Source organism: Lotus japonicus, chromosome 2 (genome assembly GCF_012489685.1).
Source record: "Lotus japonicus ecotype B-129 chromosome 2, LjGifu_v1.2".
Lineage (NCBI taxonomy): Eukaryota > Viridiplantae > Streptophyta > Magnoliopsida > Fabales > Fabaceae > Lotus > Lotus japonicus.
This window is the reverse complement of record NC_080042.1, coordinates 69690438-69717550: the sequence shown is the minus strand read 5'-3', so window position 1 is coordinate 69717550 and position 27113 is coordinate 69690438. Positions and strand designations below refer to the sequence as shown.

Sequence of the window (27113 nt, the reverse complement as noted above, 5' to 3'; positions counted from 1 at the left end):
GTGCAAACACTAAACTACTTTAGTTTGTAATCTAATCACATTTTTTAGGATTAACATATTTAATGGTTTGGGTAGAACATAGTCCTCATAAAATATGTTTTTAGGATCAGTTCACAGAGTTGCTAATGCTGGCCAGGTGTATCAGATAAGTTTGACATGAAAGGAGCATTTAACGTGCAAGAATGTTAGTTTCATGTCTTTACTCTTTGTATCTTTGATATTTACTATACACGTTCTTTTTTCACAAGAATAGCACATGCCCAAAAAATATCTGCCGCATATATTTAAGTGGAATGATTATATTTCTCTGAAACAAAATTAATTCCAAGTAATCATTATGTAAATATGTTTTTTCAAAAAAGTTAGCTTCATTGTTAATAACTTAATCCGATCCTCCAAGCATGTATGAGTATCTTTTTAGACTATATAATTATATATCTACAAAATAAGAATTTCTTTATAATTTATTTATAAAAAACTTATGATTTAGTCATTAAAGATATCTATGTTCGTTTTGGTGGGAAAAACTTTGCCTCACTTGCCCACCATCCTATAAATAGGTACTTCCAGGACTTTAACTTCATGCATCATTAAGCTGTTTTTGGTCTTACTTTCAATCTGTGCTTCAAATCTTCACACAAGTCATGGTTCACTTTGTTCCATTTGGTGGTTACATGGGTACCCTTTGTATCATACCGCGCAAGAATGAAGTATGCTATTTCCACTTTAGACCTCAAAACACATTTTTTGGGTCTTTTTTTTTCAGTATGGATTTGGTAAACAAACCATGATATAACTGTTATTGAAACGTTGACATTTATTTGGTAAACCTTGGTTCAAGACTTAACCCAGACCTGCTGGTTCATGATAGTGCCTAAGGAACATACTAAATATTGATTATTCTAACGCTTCATGATAGTTTCCTTTTGCACGTTATGCTTCCTTGCATTTACTGGGAAACACATGTTCTTAAACTATTATAACGCTTCATTTTAATTTATTTACTCTGGTTATTTTTTGCATCTAGGAAATTGCTGTGATTGACCAACAATTCGTGCTTAACTGGCTAATGTTCTTGGGGCCAAATGGTTGATTGAAGACCCTTTGCAGAGGCTTTACATTGTGGACTTTAATATGGATTTTACAACACCAACTCTCCTTCAAGGTTGGGGTGCAGTTGTTTCATTCTATGGCTTGGATGAGACACATTGGTGTGTCCTCCAAATGGTTGCTGCATCTCATTTCCACATGAGGATTTTGACTTATTGGACAATGAGATTAGCTATGATCCCTTTCGAGCACCTGTAGAAGGTTCTGGGTCTTCAGGGGGGAAGAAGATGAAGTCGAGAGCGTCCGGATAGACCGCTCTGAAGAAGATGCTTTGTCAGAAGCTTTAGCCCTTGTGCCATATGCTCCACCACCCTCTAGCACTGATATTTCTGTTGAGGCCGAGCAAGAGCTTGAAATGGTGGCTCACCTGGGAGGAACAACTGTGCAAGCAAATGAAGGGCCACCTCAGTATCGCATGCACCTCAACACGACTCTGATCCCGTACCGTGCGTACGGAAGTCAGTATGTAAGTTTGATTTAAATTGTAAAACTAAGGCTTATTGATACCATTCGTTTCCCCTTAAGTATATGATGTTTTTTCATTTTTTTTTCTAGAACTTACCTCGAAAGGTGGCTGAATATGTTCGCCAAAACGGACGTCAGCCCTGGGTCATAAGAGGACCAACTGGAATTAAGAAGGACATCAACATCCTTTTCAGGCCAGATAAAACCTACACTAAACTTGGAAAGGGTTGGAGAAAATTTTGTAAACTTCATGACATTCAGCATGGTCAGAAGATGTCAATGCACTTCACTGATGGTGTATCCAGGTTGATTGATGTGGAGATTTTCAAGTAGAGATTGTTGTTGGCCATTGTACACGCTTTTAGGGGGATTTGGGTTGCTTATTTGCATGGTTTTTAATGCCAGATCTGGTCCAGTGTGGACATTTCAAGAAAGGCTTAGGTTGGCCTAATTGTAGGAATTAGGATGTTGTGTTGTTTAGTGGTTTATGTCTACGTTTGTTTCACGATATGAATATGTCATCTATGTTTACCAATCAAGATATGTTTGTAAAATATTATTAATATTAATGTCAAGTTGTGTTATGAAAAAGTGATTTCACTCTCTTCTTAAAACCATGCAAATGGTTGTTTTGGAGTAGAAAAGTATCTTTACATGGCAAAGAGAACATCACTTCAAGACAGTGTATATAAGGGGTAGCATTTATATCAGATTTTATTTAAAGAGTAATGGCTCCTAAATAATCTTATGTAGTATATTTAAATCTTAAGTGTAAGTTTTGTCTTTATTAAGCTATCAAAGGCCCATTTCGAGTTACTTTTGATGTTGACTTCCATTCACATTTTTTTTTATGTAATTTACCAAACCACTTTAATAAAGGCTTTTATATTTCATTATTCAAATCCAATTGATGTGATATTCTCGCCTATGCTATTGTGGTATTTGGTATCATGTGTTTCACTTATTGGTGGCAATGGATATAAATATCTAAACCACAAACTCATATTTGACCTTCAAGGTTGAATCATGAATTTTCCATACCACCTGTTGCTGAACTTTCTGAATTTGGAGATAGTAATTGTAGTTTAGTGTATGTATTTTCATCAGGAGTTTGCTCTTGGCTATTGTATCAACATACCCTGGTATTACTATAAGGGGATTCTTCACCTGGGCACAATCAGGAAAGTTTTGTTATGGACTCTTCATCTGTGCATAGGGACACGCCTGGCGAAGATAAGGTCCAAGGTAATTTGGTCATATTGCTATATAAGCTTCCTTTGAATTCATCTTAATATTAGTACCATTTTTCGTTTAACGAAGACACTTTTGTACATGCCAAGTAGTTTAATGGTCTAAATTTAGCAGCATTATTATGCAAAGCATCCAGAAGTATCAGGAAGCAAATAATGGATCGTAAAAGAAGTTCTGTAGAAATTTTTCACAATGAAAATTGTGGGAGCACTGGGCAAGGCAAGCATTGCAGTTGTTATGCACTTTTTATTATGCTATAAATTCTAATTTGTGATTTCCACTTTAGTGTTAAGTGAAATGGCTAAAATTTTGGTCATTTCCTATCCTGTGTCTACTAATTTATATAATGCTCTTAATTTCAATGAAACAGGTTCAAAGTCTAGGAAGATGAGTTGCAGTCCATTGTTATCAAATATAACAAATATCATGTCAGTTCCAAATGATGGAAGATCCAGTGGGATGCGTTTGGATAGAGCAATCAACATTCCAGGTGCCACTCCTAACGAGGGATATACAAAAAGCACATTTTGTAAGATCTGAATTTCGTGTTATATCCTTGAGGTTGAATTGGAAGTATTGTGTATTATTCACAGAAATCCGTGTTTGATTCAGGCGGGTTTCATTCAACATCTTCTTCCAATTTGACTCACATTTCGATTTTGCAAGATGTCCACTCCAATGGTTCCCTAAAAACTGGTATCTAATCATTTTACTATGATTTAAATGATTGATGATTGACAATAAATGTTATATTTTGAAATGATTTTATGTTCAATATGTGCAGCTGAAGACATTATTATAACCCAGCAGAGTGCAGCTGCAAGGTTAAGGAGAATACAACATGTCAAAATCAAAAGAAGCTGCTTGGTCATGGACAAAGAAAATTTTCCACAACGTGATTCCAACACAGGTATGTCGTCCCGAATTGCTAATGATTAATTTATTTTCTTTTCATAGTTAATAACATGTGTAAATGTTGTTAAGTAGGAACACGTGATTCCCCCAGACTGAAGGTCAAGAAAAGAAATATTGGTAAAAGACCGAATATAGCACAGTCTAGAGCAAGTTCCTCAAAGAGTTCTGTTGTTAAGACTAAGCCTGGGGAAGGTGTATCTCTGTGTCGGAAACTGGTTTCTGAGTTCAATGCAGCTGCTAATTCTCCACTTAATGTTCCAAACATATACGACGATGCTGAGTTAATAGGTAATTGTTTAGTTTTTGTTATCTAATAGAGGTTCCATGCGTAAGTTCAACCGAGCTGTAATGTAACGTTTCATTTGTGTGTTTACAGACGAGGTAGACCTTGGAGATGCATCTTTTCTGTGCAGAATTTGCCATGCTCAGATGTGGTATGAAGAACGAATAGACAAAAGTAAGCAGTCTAATAATCCCGAATTCTATCGGTGTTGTATGAAAGGAAAGGTGGTCTTACCATTTATATCTAAGCCGCCACTGTTGTTGTATAATTTGCTTCATGGTATAGATTCCCGATCAAAACACTTTAAGGATAATATTAGAGCATATAATAGTATGTTCGCCTTTACTTCAATTGGTGGGAAGGTTGAATCCTCTTTGAACAATGGTGGAGGCCCCCCTCAATTTGTGTTGAGTGGCCAAAATTATCACAGAATTGGTACTCTATTACCTCAAGCCGGTCAATCACCAAAATTTGCCCAACTTTATATCTATGACACACAGAATGAAAATTCCAATAGAATGAAGCCGTTTAAGTAAGTTTTTATATTCTATATAGTAATTTATCTTTTTTTATCATTTTTACATGTAATATGTTGGCATGAAATTTAACAAGTGTTTTGGCCCATGTGCAGCTCAATGAACACAGCGGAGAATTTGGATATATCATTAGTTGAGGATTTAAAGCAAATGATTGATGAGAACAATGTTTTAGCAAAATCATTTCGCAAAGTGCGAGATTATATCAATGAGAAAGAATCTTCGTCATTTGCTTTGAGACTTTTTCGGAAGCGAGGTAAGGACCCCCGAACATATAACCTTCCTACGTCTGACGAGATTGCAGCACTTATTGTAGGAGATTTTGATACAGTTGAAGTTGGTCGTGATATTATTGTCAAAAAAGATGGTGTCCTTTCTAGGATTCACGAAACTCATACTTCGTTTATTCCTTTACAATATCCTTTGATATTTCCTTATGGCGAAGATGGTTGGCAAGAAGATATTCCTTTATCTGGTATTTCTGCTACTACTAGCTCTCGCTTGAAACCTCGCGTCACATTGAGAGAATTCATAACATTCAGAATTCAAGAAAGGAATAATGAGTATGGGAATGTGGTTTTATGCAGAAGGCTTTTTCAACAATTTGTGGTTGATTGCTTTACTATGATTGAATCACAAAGGCTTTCATTTATTAGAAATAATCAAAAACTGATTCGAGCAGATTTTCTCAATGGCCTTGAAGAAGCAATGTCTAGAGGAGAAACTGATCCAAGTTTTTTAGGGACGCGTATTGTGCTCCCAGCATCCTTTATTGGTGGAAAACGCTATATGTTTGATTGTTGTCAGGATGCAATGGCTATATGCAAGCGTTATGGTTATCCTGACCTTTTCATTACTGTCACCTGCAATTCTGCATGGAAAGAAATTGATAGATTTGTGCGACCACGAAATGTTCGTGCTGACGAACGTCCTGATGTTTGTTGTCGAGTGTTTAAAATCAAACTTGACCATTTAATAGCAACCTTGAAGAGTGGCATCATCTTCGGACCTTTGGATGCAGGTATGTTCCATTTATTTACTGTTTTCAAATTATAACTTATTGTATATATAGTTATTTGTATGTTTTTTTTCCAGGTATGTATACAATTGAATTCCAAAAAAGAGGATTACCCCATGCTCATATTTTGTTATGGCTTTCTAAAGAGAACAAATTAGTAACAACTTCTGACATTGATAAATGCATTTCTGCTGAGATTCCTGACCCAATATTATATCCTAAATTAAACAACGTTGTGTCTACTTACATGTTGCATGGGCCTTGTGGTTCGGGACATTACAAATCTCCTTGCATGACAGATGGAAAGTGCAGTAAATTTTTTCCGAAAAAATTCCAAGAAAGCACTATAATTGATGATGATGGTTATCCTGTTTATAAAAGAAGAGACACTGGAGTTTATGTGGACAAGAAAGGTATTCGCATGGATAATAGTTTTGTTGTCCCTTATAATCCTCAATTACTCATGTTATACAATGGTCATATCAATGTTGAATATTGCAACAAGTCAAATGCAATCAAATATCTCTTCAAATATGTTAGCAAAGGGCCGGATAGAGTAAATGTTGAGATATCCAATCAGAACAAAGATTGCACGGAGACTGAGGTCAAAGATGAAATTAAACAATATTATGATTGTAGATACCTTACTCCGTGTGAAGCAGTTTGGAGGACATTGAAATTATTTATTCATGTCAAATGGCCTTCGGTTAAAAAAGTGACATTTCATCTTCCAAATAAACAAAGTGTTTGTTTTAAAGATCATGATGATTTAAAGCGCGTGGTAGACAAGGCTACTGAAAAAGACACTATGTTTATAGCTTGGATGAAAGCCAATTGTAAGTATGGTGAAGGAAAAGCGTTTACATATGCAGAGTTCCCATCCCATTTTGTATATGATGAAGACACTCATTCATGGCATCCAAGGAAGAAAGGGACATCTATTGGAAGACTCCAATATATTCCTCATGGAGTTGGTGAACTTTATTACTTGAGAATTTTATTGACTCTACAGAAAGGTTGCACAAGTTGGGAGAGCATTCGCACTGTGGATGATGTTGAATATCCTACATTTCGTGACGCATGTTACGCCTTAGGATTATTAGCTGATGATAAGGAATTCTTAGATGCAATTACGGAAGCAAATGAATTAGCATCAGGTGTGTAACATCCAATTAATGTCTTTTATTTGTCATAAAATACAGCACGAAATTTATATCAACTTCCTCTGTTGTTCATGATAGTATTATCTAATTACCATATATATTTTTGTAGGTACCCAGCTGCGAAAGTTCTTTGTAATGTTGCTTACAACAAACACAATGAGCAAACCTGAATTTGTGTGGGAAAAGTCTTGGAGAATTTTGTCTGACAGTATAGTTTATGAAAGGAGGAAAAAGCTGCGCAATTCAGGTTTGGAAATTTTTTTTATCGAAATTATGTTAATGTATATATTTGCATGAGATAATTATTGGGGTTTTTTTTGGTGTAGATCTTCATATAAATGATGATGATTTAAAGAATCTTTGTTTAATAGAATTGGAGAAACTACTGCATATGAATGGAAGATCTTTAAAAGATTATCCATGCTTACCATTTCCACACTTATTTGATGACTCCCAATTTGAGAACAAATTTGTAGCGGATGAATTGAATTATGATAAAGCTGAAATGGAAGATTTGCACAAATCATTACTCAATTCATTAACTGCTGAACAACATAAGATATACAAATCCATAATGGATGCAGTTATGAATAGAGCTGGAGGTCTCTTTTTCTTATATGGTTTTGGAGGTACTGGTAAGACCTATTTGTGGAATACATTATCAGCTGCTGTTAGGGCACAAGGGTTGATTGTATTAAATGTTGCTTCAAGTGGTATTGCTTCTTTGCTTTTACCTGGTGGCAGAACTGCACATTCTAGGTTTTCTATTCCAATTTCTATAAAAGAGAGTTCAACTTGCAATGTATCACAAGGTTCTTTAAAGGCAGAGTTGTTACAAAAAACAAGTTTGATCATATGGGATGAAGCACCCATGCTCAATAAATGGTGTTTTGAAGCATTGGACCGGACTTTAAATGATATAATGAAGTCGCATCAAAGTGTTGATAGTGGCATGCCTTTTGGGGGTAAAGTGGTGGTTTTGGGTGGAGATTTTAGGCAAATTTTGCCAGTTATTCAGAAAGGAAGTCGTTCTGAAATTGTTAGTGCCACAATCAATTCGTCTTATCTTTGGAAGCAATGTCATGTGCTAAAACTTACCAAAAACATGAGGCTTATTAGCTCAAAATGTCATGATGAAAAGATTGAAATTAAAAGGTTTGCTGACTGGCTATTAGACATTGGTGACGGAAAGGTGAATACAATTGATGCAGAAGATTCTACAATTCAGATTCCAGATGATCTTCTTATTCTTGACTCTGATAATCCAATTCAAAGTTTGATTGACTTTGCTTACCCTCAAATGCTGCAAAATTTGAATGAAAAGAATTACAAATTCTTTGAAGATAGGGCTATTTTGGCTCCTACATTAGAAAGTGTAGAAATTATTAATACTGAAATGCTAGGTAAAATTCCAGGTGAGATTAAAGAATATTTGAGTTGTGATACAACTTGCAGGTCAGATGAAGACTCAGAGGTCGAAGCAGAATGGTTCACAACTGAGTTCCTCAATAATATTCAATGTTCCGGTATACCAAATCACAAATTGAGTTTGAAAGTGGGTGTCCCTATTATGTTGTTGCGCAACATTGACCAAGCAGGTGGACTTTGTAATGGTACTAGAATGATTGTTAAAGATATGGGAAAAAATGTTATTGTTGCCAATGTAGTATCAGGGAAGCAGTTAGGTGAGAAGGTTCTTATATCAAGAATGGATTTAGTACCTACAGACTCTGGTTTACCATTTAAATTTGTCAGGAGACAGTTTCCCATTGCTTTATGTTTTGCAATGACGATTAATAAAAGTCAAGGTCAGACGCTTTCTCATGTCGGTTTGTATTTGCCTAAGCCAGTATTTACTCATGGACAGTTATATGTTGCCTTATCAAGAGTAAAGTCCAGAAAAGGTCTCAAAATTTTATTGTTAGATGAAGATGGATTAATCTCAAAGGTCACCAAAAATGTGGTATACAATGAAGTTTTTCAAAACGTTTGAAGAACCATCATATATGAAATACTGTAAGTTTTAAATCTTACTCTTATATGTATTAAATTATAACATTGTTGTAAGGATATCATTTCAATATCTTTTTTATATATGTTTGTCATGTTTTTGCAGACAATTACGTGGTCAAAACAGTTTGGGGGGCTCTCTTAAAATCATATGTGTAATTTTGTGGCAGTTCCATGTTGTCCACTTCCCATTGATCCAGTACATTAACTATTTTAGTTTTCCATCTATATTCTGTAATAAGCCAAATACTCTAATCTGTTATCTAATGCCAGACATATTGTATCTACTACTATTAAGTTGAAAAAACTTATGTCAAGATGCTTCAGGTTGCAATCTATATCCTAATATACTGCCCATGTAGTGATGCCAAATAAAATCAGTATTTCCAAGTCTTTTTGATAAACACCTTTCACCGACTGAGAGGCTCAGGTAATAATTCATGCTTAAGAAAGGCCACCAAATCAAAGAAGGTCAATTAATTCATGATATATGGTATAATCAATAAACCTGTTTCCTTTCTTTGTCAGTATATTTTTTCAAACATTACACAGTCAAATATAAATGCTGCAATAAGGGCAACCCCGTTTTTACGAATTCCCAACTCTGACACAACGTCTACTAATTATTTCAGCCACCCAAAAGTAGAATTGGTAGTAAACGGTTTGATGGCTAATTGGAAATAACTTAAGTTCTGCTTGAGGCTCTGCAAAAAGGTATGCATGTTTTTTAACTTTGACTCCAATATTCAACTGTGCCAGCATATCATAGACACCCATTGTAGCAACTACTTATAATCCTTTGTATACACACCGGAGTGCAGTGAGTTCATTCCACATATCCAAAATCAACTGTGTAGATGGAGCTGAATTTTGAAGATGATCTTCTTTGTTGTAGGGACTCCATTGCCATTTTCACATTACCTGGCCAGGTGATAAAGCTCATCATATAGATTTTGCTTTATTAGTGTATGTGTGTATATTTTTTGACTTAATTTGAATGTGCAGGAAGTAGCCTTAGTTTCACCACAATTTGCTAACGAATTTGATCATGAACTACTCAACCAGTGGAAGTTGATTGATCCCTTTGGAAAGGTTCATTTTGTTTCATATGATAAAAATGCTGGAAAGCCCTATTTGTTTAAAGGTCTGCCGGAGATACGGAAGTATTATTCTTTGGAAGGGTTGAACTGGTTGCTTCTCAAATTCCAGGGATTTTCCAACTTTGATTTGTTTATATACAATGAAAGTATTGAGGAAGTATGTTACCTTCCCCCACCTCCACCTCCAGTTTTAACCCCCCCACCCCTACTGTTGATGTTGCAATTTCAAGCCAGGCTGAATCCACCCGGATCCAAAATAGTAGGGACCCAGAATGGATTGTGTATCCCTGTTTTTTCGCCTCCAGGCTATCACCAAATCAAGTATCTTCAAGTCAGCTGGTATAGTAAAACTAATTTGCTTAAGCTTTTTAACATGCTAATTAAGGTTCCTAATAGGTTGTAATGATGCTTGCAGAATTTGCCTGCACATGTTTATGAATATCTACGACAAGGTGAAGTTTACAACTGGCTATTGAGAGGGCCAACTGGCAAAGAAGTTCAATGCAAGATTCTTGGTGTTCCACGACGCACATATGCGAGATTTGGTAAGGGTTGGAGAACCTTTTGCAGAACACATGGATTAAAGGAAGGAGATACATTGACCTTTTTTTTTACCTGTGAGAAAGAAGCCATTATTGATGTATTAATACATGATCAGACCTAATAGGATTTCTAGGTTTTGCTGAAGTGGTATTGTTTTCATGTAGTGAAATGAACGATGAACTGTGTTCACAAGTGAATGAATGGCCCAGATTTTCTGATCAATAATATGTAATATATGGGTAGAGTATTGTTTGTGTTACACAATTTATCATGGAAAACTAACCGTGCAGAGCACGGGCAGATATACTAGTTAATATACCATCACCAACCACTGAATTCGAGCTGGTTCTGACGTACAGTGGTAGCAGGTGTTATGTTTGTTTGGAATTAAATAATTTAACTATCAATTAAATAAACGAAGAGGAGAAAAAGAAAAAAGAAAAAATTATCATCCAAACTCTCACAACACAACAATGACGGCAAATGAAAGTGGTGAACCCGTTGAAGCTGACGAAGGATCCTGATCGTCCTTTACAGTTCACAAGGTTTGGTGGGTGGAGCCACCTTTTTCAAAACCTCTTTCAGCTTCTTCTCGTTATCATCATCATCATTCATCACCATCACCGACGCCACCAACCACCACCACCACCACCGATCCTCGAAGAACCAACCACCACCGATCACTGTTTCCGTTCGGTTCGCTACCTCTTCTTCTCTTTGTAGCACCGTTTTTTTCGAATTCGCAGCTTCAATTTATACTGAATCGTAGATAGATAGTTTCTCTCGTATTGGATGCGTATTCGCAATTGAAAATTTGGTTAGTTTATAGATCCGGTCATGTTTTCGCGATCTGAGCTGAATAGTGGTGAATAGAGGGGTTGAGTTTCGAAATCTACAAACCCTAACCCTCAATCTTGTAGGGGAAGGTGGCTTGGCCGTTGCATCATGCGCTTGCGCATGTTAGGTTGTCTGTTTATCGTGTGCGGAAGGTTGGTGATAGCATGAGAGATATGCACAAGAGTGGGAGTGGGAGTAGGAATTCTACTGGCAGTAGCAATAACGGTAGTAGTAGTGGCAGTGGTGGTAGTATTAGGCCGCCGGCGTTGAGGCTTTCTTCGCCTCAGCAGACTCTGAGAAGGTTGGGATTGTGTTCGCAGATTGCTACCGGGGAGCAAACGTCTCCGGTCGTGTTCCCGGAGAAGCGGGGGAGAGTGAGAGGTTCCAGGAGGAGTAGTGAGGTTAGTGGTAATAGTCGTCCGGATGAGCAGGACGCCGCGGTGAAGAATTTTGAACATAGGATTGATATAGGAGGTGGTGTAGGAGGAGGTGGAGGAGGAGGAGATGAGAAGTCTGATTTGCTGGGGTATGTGGTTTTCTCTGGGAAATTGCTTTTTGATAAGAGAAAGGCTGCTGTGAACAAGAATGATGATGCTCAACAAGGTTCTTCTGATATCACCAAGCAAGGAGCTGTGGATGCCAAGCTTACAAGCAAGGCTTTACTTTGGGGGTCCAAAGTGCTGCACCTTGACGACGTTATCTCGGTAATGCGTTTGTTTTTATGTCAGATGGAGGGTAGAATAGTTTTGTGGTAAATTGTTTTTAGGTGCCAGGGAGGAAAACTAAATATCACTGATAAGTTGTAGTCCTGTGTTCTGAACAGGTTTCTTATAATGTTGGCTTCAGACACTTCACGGTGCACTCGTACCCGATGAATAAGGCTTCATGCGGTCTTTCCTGTTTTATAAAATCTCGGAGAAGTCGCAAGGACTTTCGCTTTGTGGCTTCTAATGTGGAAGAGGCACTTCAATGGGTTGGTGGATTTGCCGACCAACAATGTTTCGTGAATTGTCTACCTCACCCTTTAGGTTCTTCAAAGAAGCAAGCATCCCAAGAATTGCTTCGTACTGATATGCCTCCTGAACTGATCTTTAGATGTAAAACACCGCCTAGGATGCTTGTGATTTTAAACCCACGCTCAGGTCGAGGTCGTTCAAGTAAGGTTTTCCATGGCATTGTGGAACCAATATTTAAGGTACATTACACTCTGTCCTGGATTTATATGCTGCATATGCTTGTTTTTATATTCATCATGGTGGAGGTATGCATATTTGATGACATCTGCAAGCTTGATAATTATAGTGATATCTACATTATGTTCAGTTTTTTGTTCTTCTTTGACTGGATCATTTCAGATTTTGATTCCAATGTTTCAATCATCATAGTTCAAAATACTTGCATTATTATAGAATAAAGCTGCATGTGACTTCTTCACTTACATGTGTGGCATATGCTGTGACAGCTTGCTGGGTTTAGATTGGAGGTAGTCAAAACAACATCTGCTGGTCATGCTCGAAGTCTTGCATCAAGTGTAGACATCAGCACTTGCCCTGATGGTAAAGTAATTGTTTTAGTCTGAACATCTGTTGATTATAGTTTCGTTTATTACTTTTCAAAGGTTTTCTCATGTTTACACCTTTTTTTTCTTGAATTGTTTTTTCTTTCAGGAATCATATGTGTTGGTGGTGATGGGATTATCAATGAGGTCAGCAGACTATTTTATTGTTTGAGTGTCTTATTCTCTGTACTGGTTTGTTCATTGAAAATACTGTCTTCTTTGTTTTTAACTCTGTTACCTCCTAAGAAACCTTTTGTAATTTGTCTGTTCCTGGATCATAAACTATCAAGGACTGATTGAAAAATATTGTGAATTTTTCTTGTTAATCTAGTATTTCATGGTGTAGTTACTAATTTTAAATTTTTTTAGGAACTGGATCAGTATCACACACAGAATGACAGAACACTTAAATTATCAAACTATTATATGCATCTCTTCTCTTGAACTGATATCAGATTATCTGGGTTTACTATGCGTTAACAAGAAAGATGTTTAACTGACAATGAAAAGCATATGGGTGTTTGATACTGTTAGAATATAATATAAAACCATTAATGTCGCCCTTACCCAACAACTTAAGCTTAAGCTTTTGGGATAAGTGGTTACTTGACATGGTATCAGAGTCTCTATGACTTAGTGGTCTAGAGTTCGATCCTTGCTCCCCTCACTTTCTAATTAAAAAGTGGAATTTAAGCACATGGTAGGTGGGCCTGTGCATTATCCACGCTTCAAGCCCAAAGGGCTCTTGCGTGAGGGGGCGTGTTAGAATATAATATAAAACCATCAATGTGGCCCTTACCCAACAACTTAAGCTTAAGCTTTTGGGATAAGTGGTTACTTGACAGATACCAAAGACAAGAGAAGCCTCAAAGATAGAGTTTCGTACCTAATTATCCATAAATATTTGATATGGTCCATTGCCCAACTTGAAAGAACTTGGCCAATGGCCAGTGGATTAGCACCCAAATAATCACGGGACCACTAGAAGTCTTGAGAACCTGCAAAAGCGCAGGCAGAAAGAATCTGTCCACATTCAGGATTTAGACCTGCAAAACCACTTTAGCCACATTGATATTCGAATATGGTGTGTTTCATGCCCCACCATTAATTTTTGTATTAGGATGCCTTAAGGTCGTGCTTTTTGCAGAAGTGCTCTCCTTTCATATTTTAAACACTCGCGTGCGCACACATGTACCCGTTCATTAGTAATGGGCAAGTTATATGATTTGGTTGATTTGTAGGTTCTTAATGGTCTCCTTAGCAGAGACAATCAAAAGGAAGGAATATCTATACCTATTGGAATCATACCAGCTGGTTCTGATAACTCACTGGTATGGACTGTTCTTGGAGTCAGAGATCCAGTTTCTGCAGCAATTGCTATTGTGAAGGTAGAATTCCTTTGTTTTCTCCACTCAAATAATAGTTAGGCATGTTAGTTCAACATTTTCAGTGAGGAAGACTTTGGTAACTTCAAAATTTATATCCATGTTCTGATCTTTAGCCATATTGTATATTAAGTTTCTTCCCTCTTAGGACACTATTTGTGTGTGTTATCTGTCAAAATTGTTTGTTTGTCATCAGAATTCGTTTTTCCTGTTGTTCTTTAATATTTTTTAGTGATGTGCTGCTGCTGTTTCTGTTTTTATATTGATTGATTTTAGCATCATCAGCTTATAGAACAATATTCTAGTCATAATCAAACAGGAAAGATTATGTGTATGGAGGAGGGAAAGATCCTTCTTCTAGTATCATTTAAATAAACACCCTGTAAGCACAGAATGCAATAATAGATTATTGGCAGAACGCAGAACAATCTGTATAAAAGAAACCCTAACTAGTTTTGCGGCAAGCCTGCAGGCTGCAACTCATCAGTATCTGGGATGATTCAGGTTCAGCTGGATATTTAATTGGAGTATTGGTTAATGCTTTGGGAAAAAATGCTTTAGTTTAACAATCACATCTCATTGTTCAACATGTAATGAATAAACTAAGTGTTAATTTGTATTGCGTTTTTTTTTTCCTTCAGTAGACTAGATGAACATTTTTTGTTTTTATTGTCAATTCTATTTTCCATGTCAATAATTGTGTTGATACTTTCTTGATAACCTCTGCCTTGTCTAACACTTCATAAGCCCTTGCAGTTACTTACTAATTACATTTTCTGGTTCAGGGGGGGCTTACTGCTACAGACGTCTTTGCTGTTGAATGGGCCCAGACTAATAAAGTTCACTTTGGATTGACAGTCTCATATTATGGTTTTGTTGGTGATGGTAAGTGAATGCCCATCCATCTTTTTACTACTGAAAGGCTGAAATTATAGGATAGAAAAAGGGAAAGTGGGAAACTGCTTGGTTTTTAGTTGTGCTCTGGGGCCCTTTACTTCTTGTCGCCACATTTTTATGAGCAGCTGTGTTTTAGTTCTTAGGCCCATCTTTTGTAGACTATGTCTGCCATAAGAATTTTTTGTCATAACCATGAAACCATCATTAATGAACCGTGTTGTCAAATAACCAACTATCCCAAAAGCTTAAGCTATTAGGTGAAGGCTCATGAATGATTTTGAAATCTAACATTTGGTAACTGAAAAAAAAGGAGCCAAAGATAAGGATGGAAAAGAACATAAAAAGCTAGGGGAATGGTAAAACCATTATTTAGAATTGAAAGCATTTGATCAATACGGTGACACACTAGTTAAGGCCTGCTTTTGAAAATGTATCAAGTGTTCATTGATTTTTCACATTGCAGTGTTGGAGCTTTCTGAAAAATATCAGAAACGCTTTGGCCCACTGCGGTATTTTGTTGCTGGATTCCTGAAGTTCTTATGCTTACCACGGTATAGCTATGAAATTGAATATCTTCCTGCATCAAAAACTGAGAGAGAAGGTAAGCTTTCTGGTGAAAGGGAGGTTGTTGACATGTCAGATCTGTATACTGACATCATGGGTAGAACAAATAAGGAGGGAATGCCCAGAGCATCTAGTCTTTCAAGTATTGACTCAATAATGACTCCGAGTCGTATGTCTGGTGGAGACCTGGATACATGTAGCAGCACTCATGCTAGCACTGAACCTTCTGAATTGGTGCGTGGCTTAGATCCAAAGTCAAAACGCCTATCATCTGGAAGGAGCAATGTCACAGCAGAGCCAGAAGTTATCCATCCACAGCTGCCTCTATCAACAACTCCAAACTGGCCAAGAACAAGATCTAAGTCAAGGAATGATAAAGGATGGACTGGATTGACCACCACGCATGATACTTCTAAATGGGGAAACACCACAACAAATGATAGAGAGGATATATCTTCAACACTATCTGACCCAGGTCCTATCTGGGATGCGGAACCAAAATGGGACGCAGAGCCTACTAATTGGGATGTGGAAAACCCAATTGAGTTGCCCGGTCCATCAGATGATGCAGAAGTAGGATCGACAAAGGAAGTTGTGCCTCATTTTGGAGACAAATGGGTTGTTTCTAAGGGACAGTTTCTTGGCATTCTGGTATGCAACCATGCATGTAGAACTGTTCAAAGTTCTCAGGTCGTTGCTCCCAAGGCTGAGCACGATGATAACACACTAGATCTGGTCTTGGTTCATGGGAATGGAAGGCTAAAGCTGATAAGATTTTTTGTACTTCTACAGATGGGTCGACACCTTTCACTGCCATATGTTGAAAATATCAAGGTATTTGCATTAGTGTTTGTTTTAGTCCATATTTTAAAGGGAAATTTGCTGGTTACGGTCTAAATCCATCTCCTAATGATGTGAACTGTATTCAATCTTTTGCCCTCCTTTATAGAAGACTAAAATTGACTATCCTGATTAGTTTTAATCTTTAGTTATGTGTAGTTAAATTTTTATGAGAGTGATACCTTGGTGTCTATCTGAATGTTTTTTTAGTGTGCAGAAGCTAGGCCATTCTCTTTTATCTTGGTAATTGTGCATTATTTCAAAAGTGTATAAATTCAGCACTCATTTGGATGCAGGTAAAGTCTGTAAGGATAAAACCTGGGAAGCACACTCACAATGGATGTGGGATTGATGGTGAGCTCTTCCCACTCAATGGACAAGTAATTTCTTCTTTGCTTCCAGAACAGTGCAGACTTATTGGTCGCTTTCGTATATGATAACTGTGAGTTCTTTTTAATTCTTTGATGGGTTCTGGGAACCTCATGTACCTTCTCATACATATGAATCCAGATACCCAATTTGTCTTGTCAAATTACTTATCGCTGTAACAGCTGAGCTTTGTAAATCTTTTGTTCTCGGTTATATGTGTATCTGTTTGTTGCTTGTTTATTTCTTTGTTTTGTTTTCATGAAAAGAAAGAAACAAAACTGCACACTTGTGCATTTCCTGCAACAAGAAGCTGAATGTATTGCCTATCTCCATTTCCTCGAATTGGTGTGTTGATTTCTGTTCCTAATGCTTTAATTATCTGCTCATGTTTAGTCTCATCCATTTCCACAAATTATGGGACCTGAGGCATTGCTTTAAAGGAGACCAAACTCTTTGCTACTTAGACTAAGTGACTAACCTAGTGTTGGGGATGAAGAAGTATTTGTATGCATGATTTATATTACTTTTAAAACATTAGAACGATGTAGCTAGAATATTACACAAGCACACCACTCTTAAAAATATTTATAATGATTAAAAAGAAATCTCTTCATATGAGAGTGCGTGTGCCGTGTATATAAATAGTTGATAGTTGGCACTACACTATATGAATAATAGATTATGAATTTGCTGAAACTTATTGTTCTAATGTTTTTATTTAAAATACTTACAATTTTTCTTTATAAATTAATAACCATTTATGTTAAAGAAAGCAATACGAAAAGTATATAAGGTAGCACAGAAAATTCTAAATCATATGAAAGCCTCAATAAGCAAAAAAGATTTGTAATGTGAACCATAATGTTTGTACATATATAATACTTGGGATCACAATCAAAATATATAATACTTGCGATTTGTCTCTCTTTAGAGGGTAAAGTACGCGTATTATACCATTAATAGTGATTACCTAATTTAAAAAATTAATAAAAAATGGTTTGCATTCATAGTCAGAGTGACTCAAGTAGTAGTAGATAGTTGGTATTACTTGTATAATAATAAATAATAATTATGAATTTGTTAAATTATTTTCTAGTAACATTTTATCTTAATACTAAATTGCCTCATTTTCCTTATCTACTTATTGCAGAAGTGAATCGCATATATGTTAATTCTAGAGGTGGGTTTACATATGGATTGAGGGGGGAGATTTGAGAATAAATTATGGGAGGATGTAATTTATCTTTTCGATGTAAAAAAAAGAATTAAAGAGCAAAATGTGAAAGAAGGAAAGAAATATTAAAAATAGGGATTATGAATAAAACAATATAAAAAAATAAATTAAAATACCAATAAAGCCCAACACAAGTAGGTAGCTTAGTTACATAAACATCTAGTCTAGAGTTTCATCCATATATGTATGAAAGAAGAATTTATTGAAAGAGACTGATTCATTTAACCTGATGTTAAGGCCTCAATAAATTATTTTTATGTCAATTGTGAGATATGTTAGGAGAAAAATAAATAATGACACAATGCAGAAGTGTACGAGAATATTAAAAGGATGAATGGATATTGTTGTTGTGTTGCAGAATGAACCACGTGTGATCTTTCTACGGAAGTGGCTGCCAAAACTTGTAGATTACTGTTTCCAACATCCCAAAATATCTAGTATAAAATTTTGTGTCATTTCGAAAGTAACGTAAGTATAGAGAAGCATGAATCAGTCAATCCAATCCACTTTGAAGCGCCAGATTTACTCTTTTCAATATATTTTATTATTGAAATTTACATAATCCTATAAAATGGGAAATAAATCTTGACTAAGCTGAAAATAAAAACTATTTAACTTAGTATGTGTGTGGAGGGAGGGATACACCCCACGGTCACAAGTTTTTCAATTTTTATTTTCGTATACGTGAAACATACGTATGTGTGTTTACAACAATAGCCATATCATATTCTTTCATGCTACTAAAGTTATTGATCTAATAAATAGTCTCCTATTTAAATTTTGCATATTTAACGACATTCAAATCTAGATTTACTACCTATATTAATCTTATCCACAAGCCCTACCATTGAAAAAAGAAAGAAAGTGCCGTGCTAGTATTCACATCCAATGATCAATCTACTAATGGTCATTTCACATTCTATCCTATGTGGTCTTACTGATGCGGGTTACTCGAGCTACCGTTTCACTTGGTCCAATAAGCGAAGCATACCTGCATCCATTGAGGAACGTCTTGATTATGCTCTCATTAATGAGAGTTGGAGGGCCCTTTGGCCGTGTGTGGAGGTCTCTCATCTTCCTAGACTGAGTTCAGATCATAATCCCATCCTAGTCTCATGCGGGCATCGCAGAACAGAAGTTAGTCGCTCAGGCTCACGGATGTTCAGATTTGAAGAGGTGTGGCTACAGGATGGTGATGAGTGTGCAGAGATAGTGGCCGCGATATGGTCTGGAGAGCATGGGGACATTACTGGAAAAATTGCTAACATTGGAGAAGCTCTTCAAGCATGGGGGAGAGAAAAGTATGGCGCTATTCCAAAAAAGGTGTCAGCTATGAAAACCCGCCTTCAGAATCTCCACAATAGTGTTCAGACAGAGGTGGTGGTAGCTGAGATGAGGTCTACAGAGGCTGAGCTGGATAATTTGTTAAAACAAGAAGAGATCCTTTGGAGCCAGAGGTCTAGAGCCACTTGGTTGCGCCATGGGGACCGAAACACAAAATTTTTCCATCAGAAAGCGACCCAGCGCAGGAAGAGGAATAAAATTGAAGAATTAGTGGATGACGACGGGAGAAAATGGACGGATATCAATAATATTGCTAGGGTTTTAACTGACTATTTCTCTCAACTTTTCAGCACGTCTAATCCAACGGAGATAGAGGGAGCCACTAGTCTCGTGGCAAACCGTATCACGGAGGGCCATTTGGCCGTTTTGAACTCCCCCTTTACTAGGGAGGAGGTGGAAGAGGCTATCTTCCATATGCATCCGACAAAGGCTCCTGGCCTTGATGGTTTACCGGCGCTTTTCTTTCAGAAATTTTGGCACATACTCGGAGATGATGTCTCTAATTTTTGCCTGGAGGTGTTGCACAACATAATTTCACCAGGTTCGATTAATAAAACTCTTATTGTTTTGATTCCTAAAATTAAAAAATCTGTTCATGCAACCCAGTTTAGACCTATTAGCTTATGTAACGTTATTTTTAAAATTATTACAAAAACTATTGCTAATAGGTTAAAGATTGTCTTATCTGATATTATTGTTGGGCCTCAAAGTGCTTTTGTTCCAGGACGTTTAATTACAGATAATGCACTTGTGGCATATGAGTGTTTTCACTTGATGAAAAAGAAAATGTATGGCCGTAATGGCATGATGGCTTTAAAGTTGGATATGTCCAAGGCCTACGATAGGGTCGAATGGCCGTTTCTTCAGAGTGTGCTTCATCAGATGGGTTTCCCTTCTGCATGGGTGTCACTAATTATGGCCTGTGTGACGACAGTTCAGTTTCAGGTGATGCTTAATGGCAATCCACAGGTTCCATTTGATCCAGGCAGAGGGTTGAGACAAGGGGATCCCCTCTCCCCTTATTTATTTATACTTTGTGGGGACGTTTTCTCTGCTCTGATTCAAAAAGAGATTGTTGCTTCATCTCTTCATGGCATTAAGATTGCCCGTTCGCCATCTGCTCCTATGATCTCACATCTTCTTTTTGCAGATGACAGTGTAGTTTTTGCTAGAGCCACTATGGAGGAAGCTCACACTATTCGTAATGTCCTTGCTTCCTATGAGCAAGTTTCTGGCCAGGTCATTAATTTTGACAAATCTATGCTATCCTGTAGCCGCAATGTTCCTAGTCCCCGCTTCAATGAGCTGAAAATGCTGTTGGGTGTGAAGGCTGTGGATAGTTATGACAAATATTTGGGTTTACCCACCATTATTGGTAAGTCAAAAACCCAAAATTTTAATTTTGTCAAAGAAAGAGTTTGGAAGAAGCTCAAAGGGTGGAAGGAACGCTCCCTCTCTAGAGCAGGACGAGAGGTTCTTATTAAAGCGGTAGCTCAAGCTATCCCTTCTTATATTATGTCGTGCTTTATCTTACCTGATGGTTTATGTGCAGACATTGAGAGAATGATTAGCCGGTTTTACTGGAGTGGGGATGCTTCCCGACGTGGGATCCATTGGCTCAAATGGAACTCCTTATGCAGGTCCAAGCTCGATGGTGGGATTGGCTTCCGTGATTTCAAAGCTTTCAACACAGCTTTAGTAGCCAAGACTTGGTGGCGTATTCAGATGCAGCCAGAGTCTCTTTTGGGCCAAGTTTTTAAGGCCGTGTATTTTCCCCGGACCACCCTGAGTGCTGCTAAGAAACATGCGCGGCCAAGCTATGCTTGGACTAGCATTTCACGCACAGCATGGGTGTTTATGGAGGGAGCTCGATGGAATGTTGGTGATGGCAAAGAGATTGATATTTGGAGGGATAATTGGCTTCCAAGTGGAAATCCCCTGATTTATCGCAATGATTTAGCCCAAACGGGTAATCTAACTCATGTTTGTCATTTGATGGTTCATGATATGCAGGTCTGGGATAGGGATCTCATCGAGCTAGTCTTTTGGCCACCCACAGCGAAGGAGATTCTAGACATCCCGTTACCTTGGAAGCCATCACCTGATGCACTATTTTGGCCTTGGACAATAGATGGGGTATACACAACCAAGACGGGCTACACTTTTATTCGTCAACGACGCTTGCATGATGAGGCCTCCACCTCGTCCAACAGGGGTCAAAATCAGCAAGCTAGTTTCTGGAAAGCTGTTTGGAAAGCTCATGCTCTACCTCGGGTTAAGGATGTAGTGTGGCGAGCTGTTGTGGGTATTTTGCCGGTCCGCCATGCCTTACGGAAGCGCGGGATTGAGATTGAAGATGTGTGCCCCTTCTGCCAGGACAGCGCGGAAACAAGTGCCCGTGTGCTCTTCCAGTGCCCGATAGTGGCACGTTGGTGGTATGCAGCTCCCTTGAGCGTGCGGTTTCAACCAGCAGAGGAACCAGCAGAGTTTGTTAAGCAGATTATGGCCACTAAGGATGATGAGGTAATTGCTATGGGTTTCACTCTTATTTATGTTATATGGGAGCATAGAAACAAGTCAGTTCATGACTATGTTCAGCCCTCCTTGGATGCGGTTCTGCAACGTTTGGCTGCTCTGCTGTGCTATGATGATGCGGCGGTTCTTCCTCACATGGCAACCAGCACCGCTGATCAACAACCAATGGTGTGGAGAAGACCGGTAGGACAGTTTATTAAGCTGAACTTTGATGCTTCTTGGACTTTGGCCACAGGTGCAGGTATGGGTATGGTTGCGAGAAACTCACATGGTGAGGTCATGGCTGCAGCTACTAATGGTCCTGTAGGCGCTCTTTCATCTCTTGTTGCAGAGGCTATGGCTTTCAGATGGTGTATTTCTTTGGCTCGAGATCTTGGTTTTTTCCGGGTGGTGCTCGAAACGGATTGCTTGCAACTGTTTGAGGCTTGGCAGCAGAACAAGCGTGGTGCTTCTTATTTGTTTTCTGTTTTAAATGACTGTAGGGCAATGGTCTCATTTTTTATTAGCTTTCATTTATCTTTTGTTCGCCGCTCTGGCAACGCAGTAGCTGATTCTTTGGCTAAGAGCTCCTCAAAATTTTCCAACGTTGTTTGGATTGAGGAAGTCCCGCCAGAGCTTGACCTTTTGGTGTCTTCAGATGTTTTAGCCTCTATGGCGCTTTAAGTTTTAATATATTATCCACTTTCAAAAAAAACTATACATTACATTTAAGTTAAATTCAAACACATACACACATAAGCAATCTCATCCAAAAACCATTAATAACAAATATTAATATTACTATCATATGTTATTTATAAGATAGAAAAGGAACGATCAAACAGAAAATGAAATCAATCCAATTCAACATGAGCACCATAGCGATTGCGATGGCTCCCTCTTCACCACTGCTCAGCGTTTCCCCAAATCGCTCATCGATGCTTCTCCTCACCAAATCGATTCCATTCTCTTCATCTTCTTCAATTCATCCTCCTCTATTCGCAAATCTCAGAGGCAGCAGCAGAAGCATTACGCGGTGCGAGGTCGCCGTGGAAGAATCATCGCCGTCGTCCACTTCCTCATCATCGGAATCGGAAGAAGCGGAATCATCGAAGGTCGGAGCGCGTGTTAGGGTGAAGGTTCCGTTGAAGGTGTACCATGTGCCCAAGGTTCCGGAGTTCGATCTTGAAGGTGCGGAAGGGGAGATCAAGCAGTACGTTGCGCTATGGAAGGGTAAGAAAATCTCTGCTAATTTTCCTTATAAGGTTCAGTTTGTTACTGAAATTGAAGGTCGTGGTGCTGTCAAGTTCTTTGCGCATCTTAAGGAAGATGAGTTTGAGTTTCTCTGAGTTCAGTGAAACCCTATTATGTCTTAATTCTAGTTCTGTTACACTAAATCTATGATTACTTTGTCATTATTGAATAGTAAATAATGAAATGATCCATGTGCAGTGTTGTTGTATGTGTAATCTTGCTCCATTAACTTTTTTATTTTTGTTTTAATTAATAGTTGCTATTTTAATCATTGCTATGGTCTTAATTTTGATTAGATTCTAGTTTCTAGCTGATGGGAGCTTTTCAACTGAGATTAGTATTTGGTTTCGTACTTGCGAAAATGCTCTTATAGTTTTGTGAGTGCTTATAGTGAAGTTTGAAAGAAGTTGGAAATGGATCACCTCATGTTACAATGACACTGTCATGTTAAAATTTGACTTATCTCGCTCTTCGTAACGGAGAGAAATAGATACAAAATCTTAAGGCGTGTGAAACTTCAAACATGAGAGAATTTTGATTTGAATAAGTTAGATGATAGAGCTTCTGAAAATATGAGGGAGTTGGGTTAATTTTGACTTGTGCGATTCATTTTAGTTTCTTTTTCTTTTTCTATTTTGTGCTTGTCGAGAAGTGTATCCAATCTGATTTGTGATATGATCGATCCACTTGAATTTTTACTCTATTTTGTTTTGTTATTCTTCACTAATGATGTGGTTGTGCCTTGTTGGAGAGTTTATATTTAGTCCTTGTTCTAAGTAATGAGATCTTGCTTCCTAAGGATTCTACTTTTGTGGCTCCTTTGAGATCTTGTCATCTGTTGTCTTTCTGATTAGTGGCTTAGAATTTAGTAATGTGTAAAGGCACGCACCACGGACAACTTGAGCTATGTACAGGGGTGAAACAAAAAATCAGCTTATGTTGATGTTAGATGGCTAATTCCTTTGTTGCATGTTTGGATATAGGAGGGGAAGGGAAGAGAATGGTGGTTGAGTTGTGGTTTTCCTTCCATTTGATTGGATATTTAAGAATTTCCCAATTTGTGGGAATTTAAGAATTTTTTAAAGATTATATAAGGAGGGTTTCAACTAAAGAATCACATAAAAAATTTATTGACTTCTCTTCATCTTTTTTGTATAAAAAATAGTAATGCTTTCTTGAAAGCTTTCATATTCCTTCTATTACCATCCAACATCCAAACATAAGGGTGGAGAAGGAAAGAAAGAAATTAAAGAAAATAGGCAAGGAAGGGAAATGAAGAGAATAGAGAGAAATGATTTTGAAAAATGCATGAAAGTGAATGGGGGAGGTGGGGTTAATTTAGAGGATCATATGAGTGCTTCTCATTGTCTTCCTTGTTTTATCAAACACCTAGACTAGTGAGGTTTGCTTAAAACCCTCTTTTCACTTCCCTTCTCCTCTGATCGAACATACCCTTAAAAGCATTTATGTTGTATTCAGTTAAGATTATTCCAAGTATTAGCTTCTGGTTTTTACATGATGACCATTTCATCTATGTATTGAACTCAACAATTCAAATAATGTTTTGTGTCTGCATGGGATATGCTATCACTGTTGGAAGCTATCCATATAGAAAGGAGAAAGGCTAACTGAATGTTATGAATTCATCTTAGGCAGTCATTACTAAACTTGTTTAGACTTCAAGCCCTTTTGTTGCTGCTTTCATTTTTCAACGTTTTATCTTCCGTTTTATCTTCCGATACATGACTTACAGAACTATATAAGATAATTATAATCTCTTCGAATTTTATGAATTGAAGTCCTTAGATACTTTGAAGGGAGTTAGCCTCAATCATTCTAATATTTTTTAGCAGGTGTCTGTTTATTTGATAAAAACAATGGCATCTTCTGTCAATCTGTCTTTTGAACCTATAATTTGCATTATTTTAAGGCTAAACTCAGGTGTTTTGTATCCTATCCACGAACTGGAAAGAAGCAAATATTGTTATTTCAGTTGGTTCTTTGATGATGTGTATTTACAGAATTTCATCTAACCTTATATACTGATAGTCAAGTAGCTGTCTTGAATATTTCTTAGTGATATTTGAAGTTTTTGGCTTGTTCACTTAATGACAAATCATAAATATGAATAGATTTAGTTCAGTTGGATATAATGGAGGCTTGTTATTGTTGGCAGAAATGAATTACTGTTTTAGATGATTACATCTTTTGTTTACGAAATTATTGATGTCTAAGTATCTTTGGTTTTGCTTCCAAGTCATGTTTACAAACTGTGTATGTTTTTTTTCCTTCTAAAAATGGAGTAATGGGATTTTACACTTAGTTAGAATGAAATCGTTTTTTTCAGTGAATTCGTAGATTTATGCTTTTTCCTGTTCCCATGTTAGTTTCATCGTGTGAATAAGAAATATTTTTCGAAGTAGTCTAATATTGCATTGCCTATTGACATAAAAAAATAATAATAAAAAACTCTTATTAGCATTTCAGTTAGAGGAATGCTACTGATATTAATTTTTAATAGTCTCTTTTCAACGCATTCTAGTTGAAATTTACGTGGGGTTAACCAAATTATATGGGCTTTTATTTCATTTTAGTGAGATCCATATGAAATTTAACCCATAAGCTAGTTTAAAGAAAATAATGATCAGTTGTAAGTGTCGTTAGACAATCCTCCGAATAATGAACCATTGAAAAAAAAATCCTGTTTTAAATAAATCAAGAGGATTAGCTACTCGTTTGATAAAAAAAAACTGAGATGCCAAAGAAATTGTTTGTCTCTACTTTATTATTCTATGAGTAATTTCTAAAGTATAAAAATGATTAGATTATTAAGCTATTTCCATAATTTAATCTAACTCCGTGGATTGAATGATGGCTCATTTTCAGTGTCTCCATCCAATTCATTTTGCGATCATTTTCTCTCTTCTTTTTATGCGTTTAATAAGTCCTGCTGATTTTATGTCTAAGTATGCTTTTTCTTTTGTTGATAATGTATGGATTGAGGAAGGTCCACGGGGTCTAGGATCAATATTTTGGTACTTCATTTGTTATAGTTAATTGTTCGTTATCCCCATCCTCATCCCATCACGACATCATTTCTATAGGAGGAAACAATAAAAAAATTATGGAAAGAGAGCCGATGACTCTGATTTATGATAGGATGTGCCATTCCCGGAAAGGTAAGGATAGCAGGCCCCTTTACTTTTTCTTTTTTAAATACACCGCCCGTCACACCCCGGGAATTGGTTTCGCCCGAAGCATCGGACCAATGATCACCCATGACTTCTGTGTACCGCTAATGCCACAAAGGCTTTTGGTGGTCTTATTGGCGCATGCCACGGTGGGGCCTTTGACTGGGGTGAAGTCGCAACGAGGTAGCCGTAGGGGAACCTGTGGCTAGATTGAATCCTTCGCGATGGAAATGCCCTCTTCCCCCAACCTACGGGGCGGGGTTGATGGAATGCGGGGGGGCTTTGGGTCCAGACGGAGACCAGGGCAAGTCAAAAAAGAAAATCGTTCCATTTTCCCTTCCCTTTCGGTCGAGCACTTCGTTCCTTCTTGTTCATCAATCGCAAATCAAGACAAACTAGGCACTACGGTGAGACGTGAAAACACCCGATCCCATTCCGACCTCGATATGTGGAATCGTCTTGCGTCATATGTACTGAAATTGTTCGGGAGACATGGTAAAAGCCCGGAAAACGGATAAGAATCAAACGTCGTAAATGCAGAGCGCAGATAAGCATTAATGCATTAAAAGAGAGAGAGAGATTGCCAACCTCTAGGGAGCGCACCAAGGCTGCCGAGCTTGTTCTTATCTCTCTCATATGTACCATCTAATGGTCTTCGTGCCAGAATGTGGCACCAAAGGTGGATCCTGAAATTTTCTTCGGGAGCTAGGGAGTGAAGTGATCCCTAATTCC

The 27113-nt window shown here is 37.5% G+C and overlaps 4 protein-coding genes across 4 annotated transcripts; all 4 read left to right on the top strand.

The window, feature by feature from the left end:
* The first annotated feature begins 1134 nt into the window (after positions 1-1134).
* LOC130736944 (uncharacterized) lies at positions 1135-8734 on the top strand. The gene is made up of 14 exons (XM_057588720.1): positions 1135-1211; positions 1327-1576; positions 1666-1880; positions 2594-2649; positions 2731-2820; positions 3197-3316; positions 3439-3522; positions 3611-3736; positions 3814-4029; positions 4118-4556; positions 4656-5581; positions 5656-6735; positions 6851-6988; positions 7068-8734. Exons 1-14 carry the CDS (start codon positions 1135-1137, stop codon positions 8732-8734), a joined length of 5484 nt encoding a protein of 1827 aa, XP_057444703.1.
* A 2094-nt stretch (positions 8735-10828) lies between these two features.
* LOC130739142 (sphingoid long-chain bases kinase 1) lies at positions 10829-17186 on the top strand. The gene is made up of 8 exons (XM_057591379.1): positions 10829-11935; positions 12055-12426; positions 12694-12787; positions 12899-12936; positions 14031-14177; positions 14960-15059; positions 15535-16469; positions 16772-17186. The coding sequence occupies exons 1-8, from the start codon at positions 11396-11398 to the stop codon at positions 16910-16912; spliced, it is 2367 nt and encodes a 788-aa protein (XP_057447362.1). The 5' UTR covers positions 10829-11395; the 3' UTR covers positions 16913-17186.
* Positions 17187-18981: 1795 nt separating this feature from the next.
* LOC130736943 (uncharacterized) lies at positions 18982-22620 on the top strand. The gene is made up of 2 exons (XM_057588719.1): positions 18982-20797; positions 20975-22620. The coding sequence occupies exons 1-2, from the start codon at positions 18982-18984 to the stop codon at positions 22618-22620; spliced, it is 3462 nt and encodes a 1153-aa protein (XP_057444702.1).
* A 141-nt stretch (positions 22621-22761) lies between these two features.
* On the top strand, positions 22762-23398 carry LOC130739141 (ferredoxin-thioredoxin reductase, variable chain-like). The gene has a single exon (XM_057591378.1). It carries the CDS (start codon positions 22785-22787, stop codon positions 23283-23285), a length of 501 nt encoding a protein of 166 aa, XP_057447361.1. The 5' UTR covers positions 22762-22784; the 3' UTR covers positions 23286-23398.
* The last annotated feature ends 3715 nt before the right edge of the window (positions 23399-27113 follow it).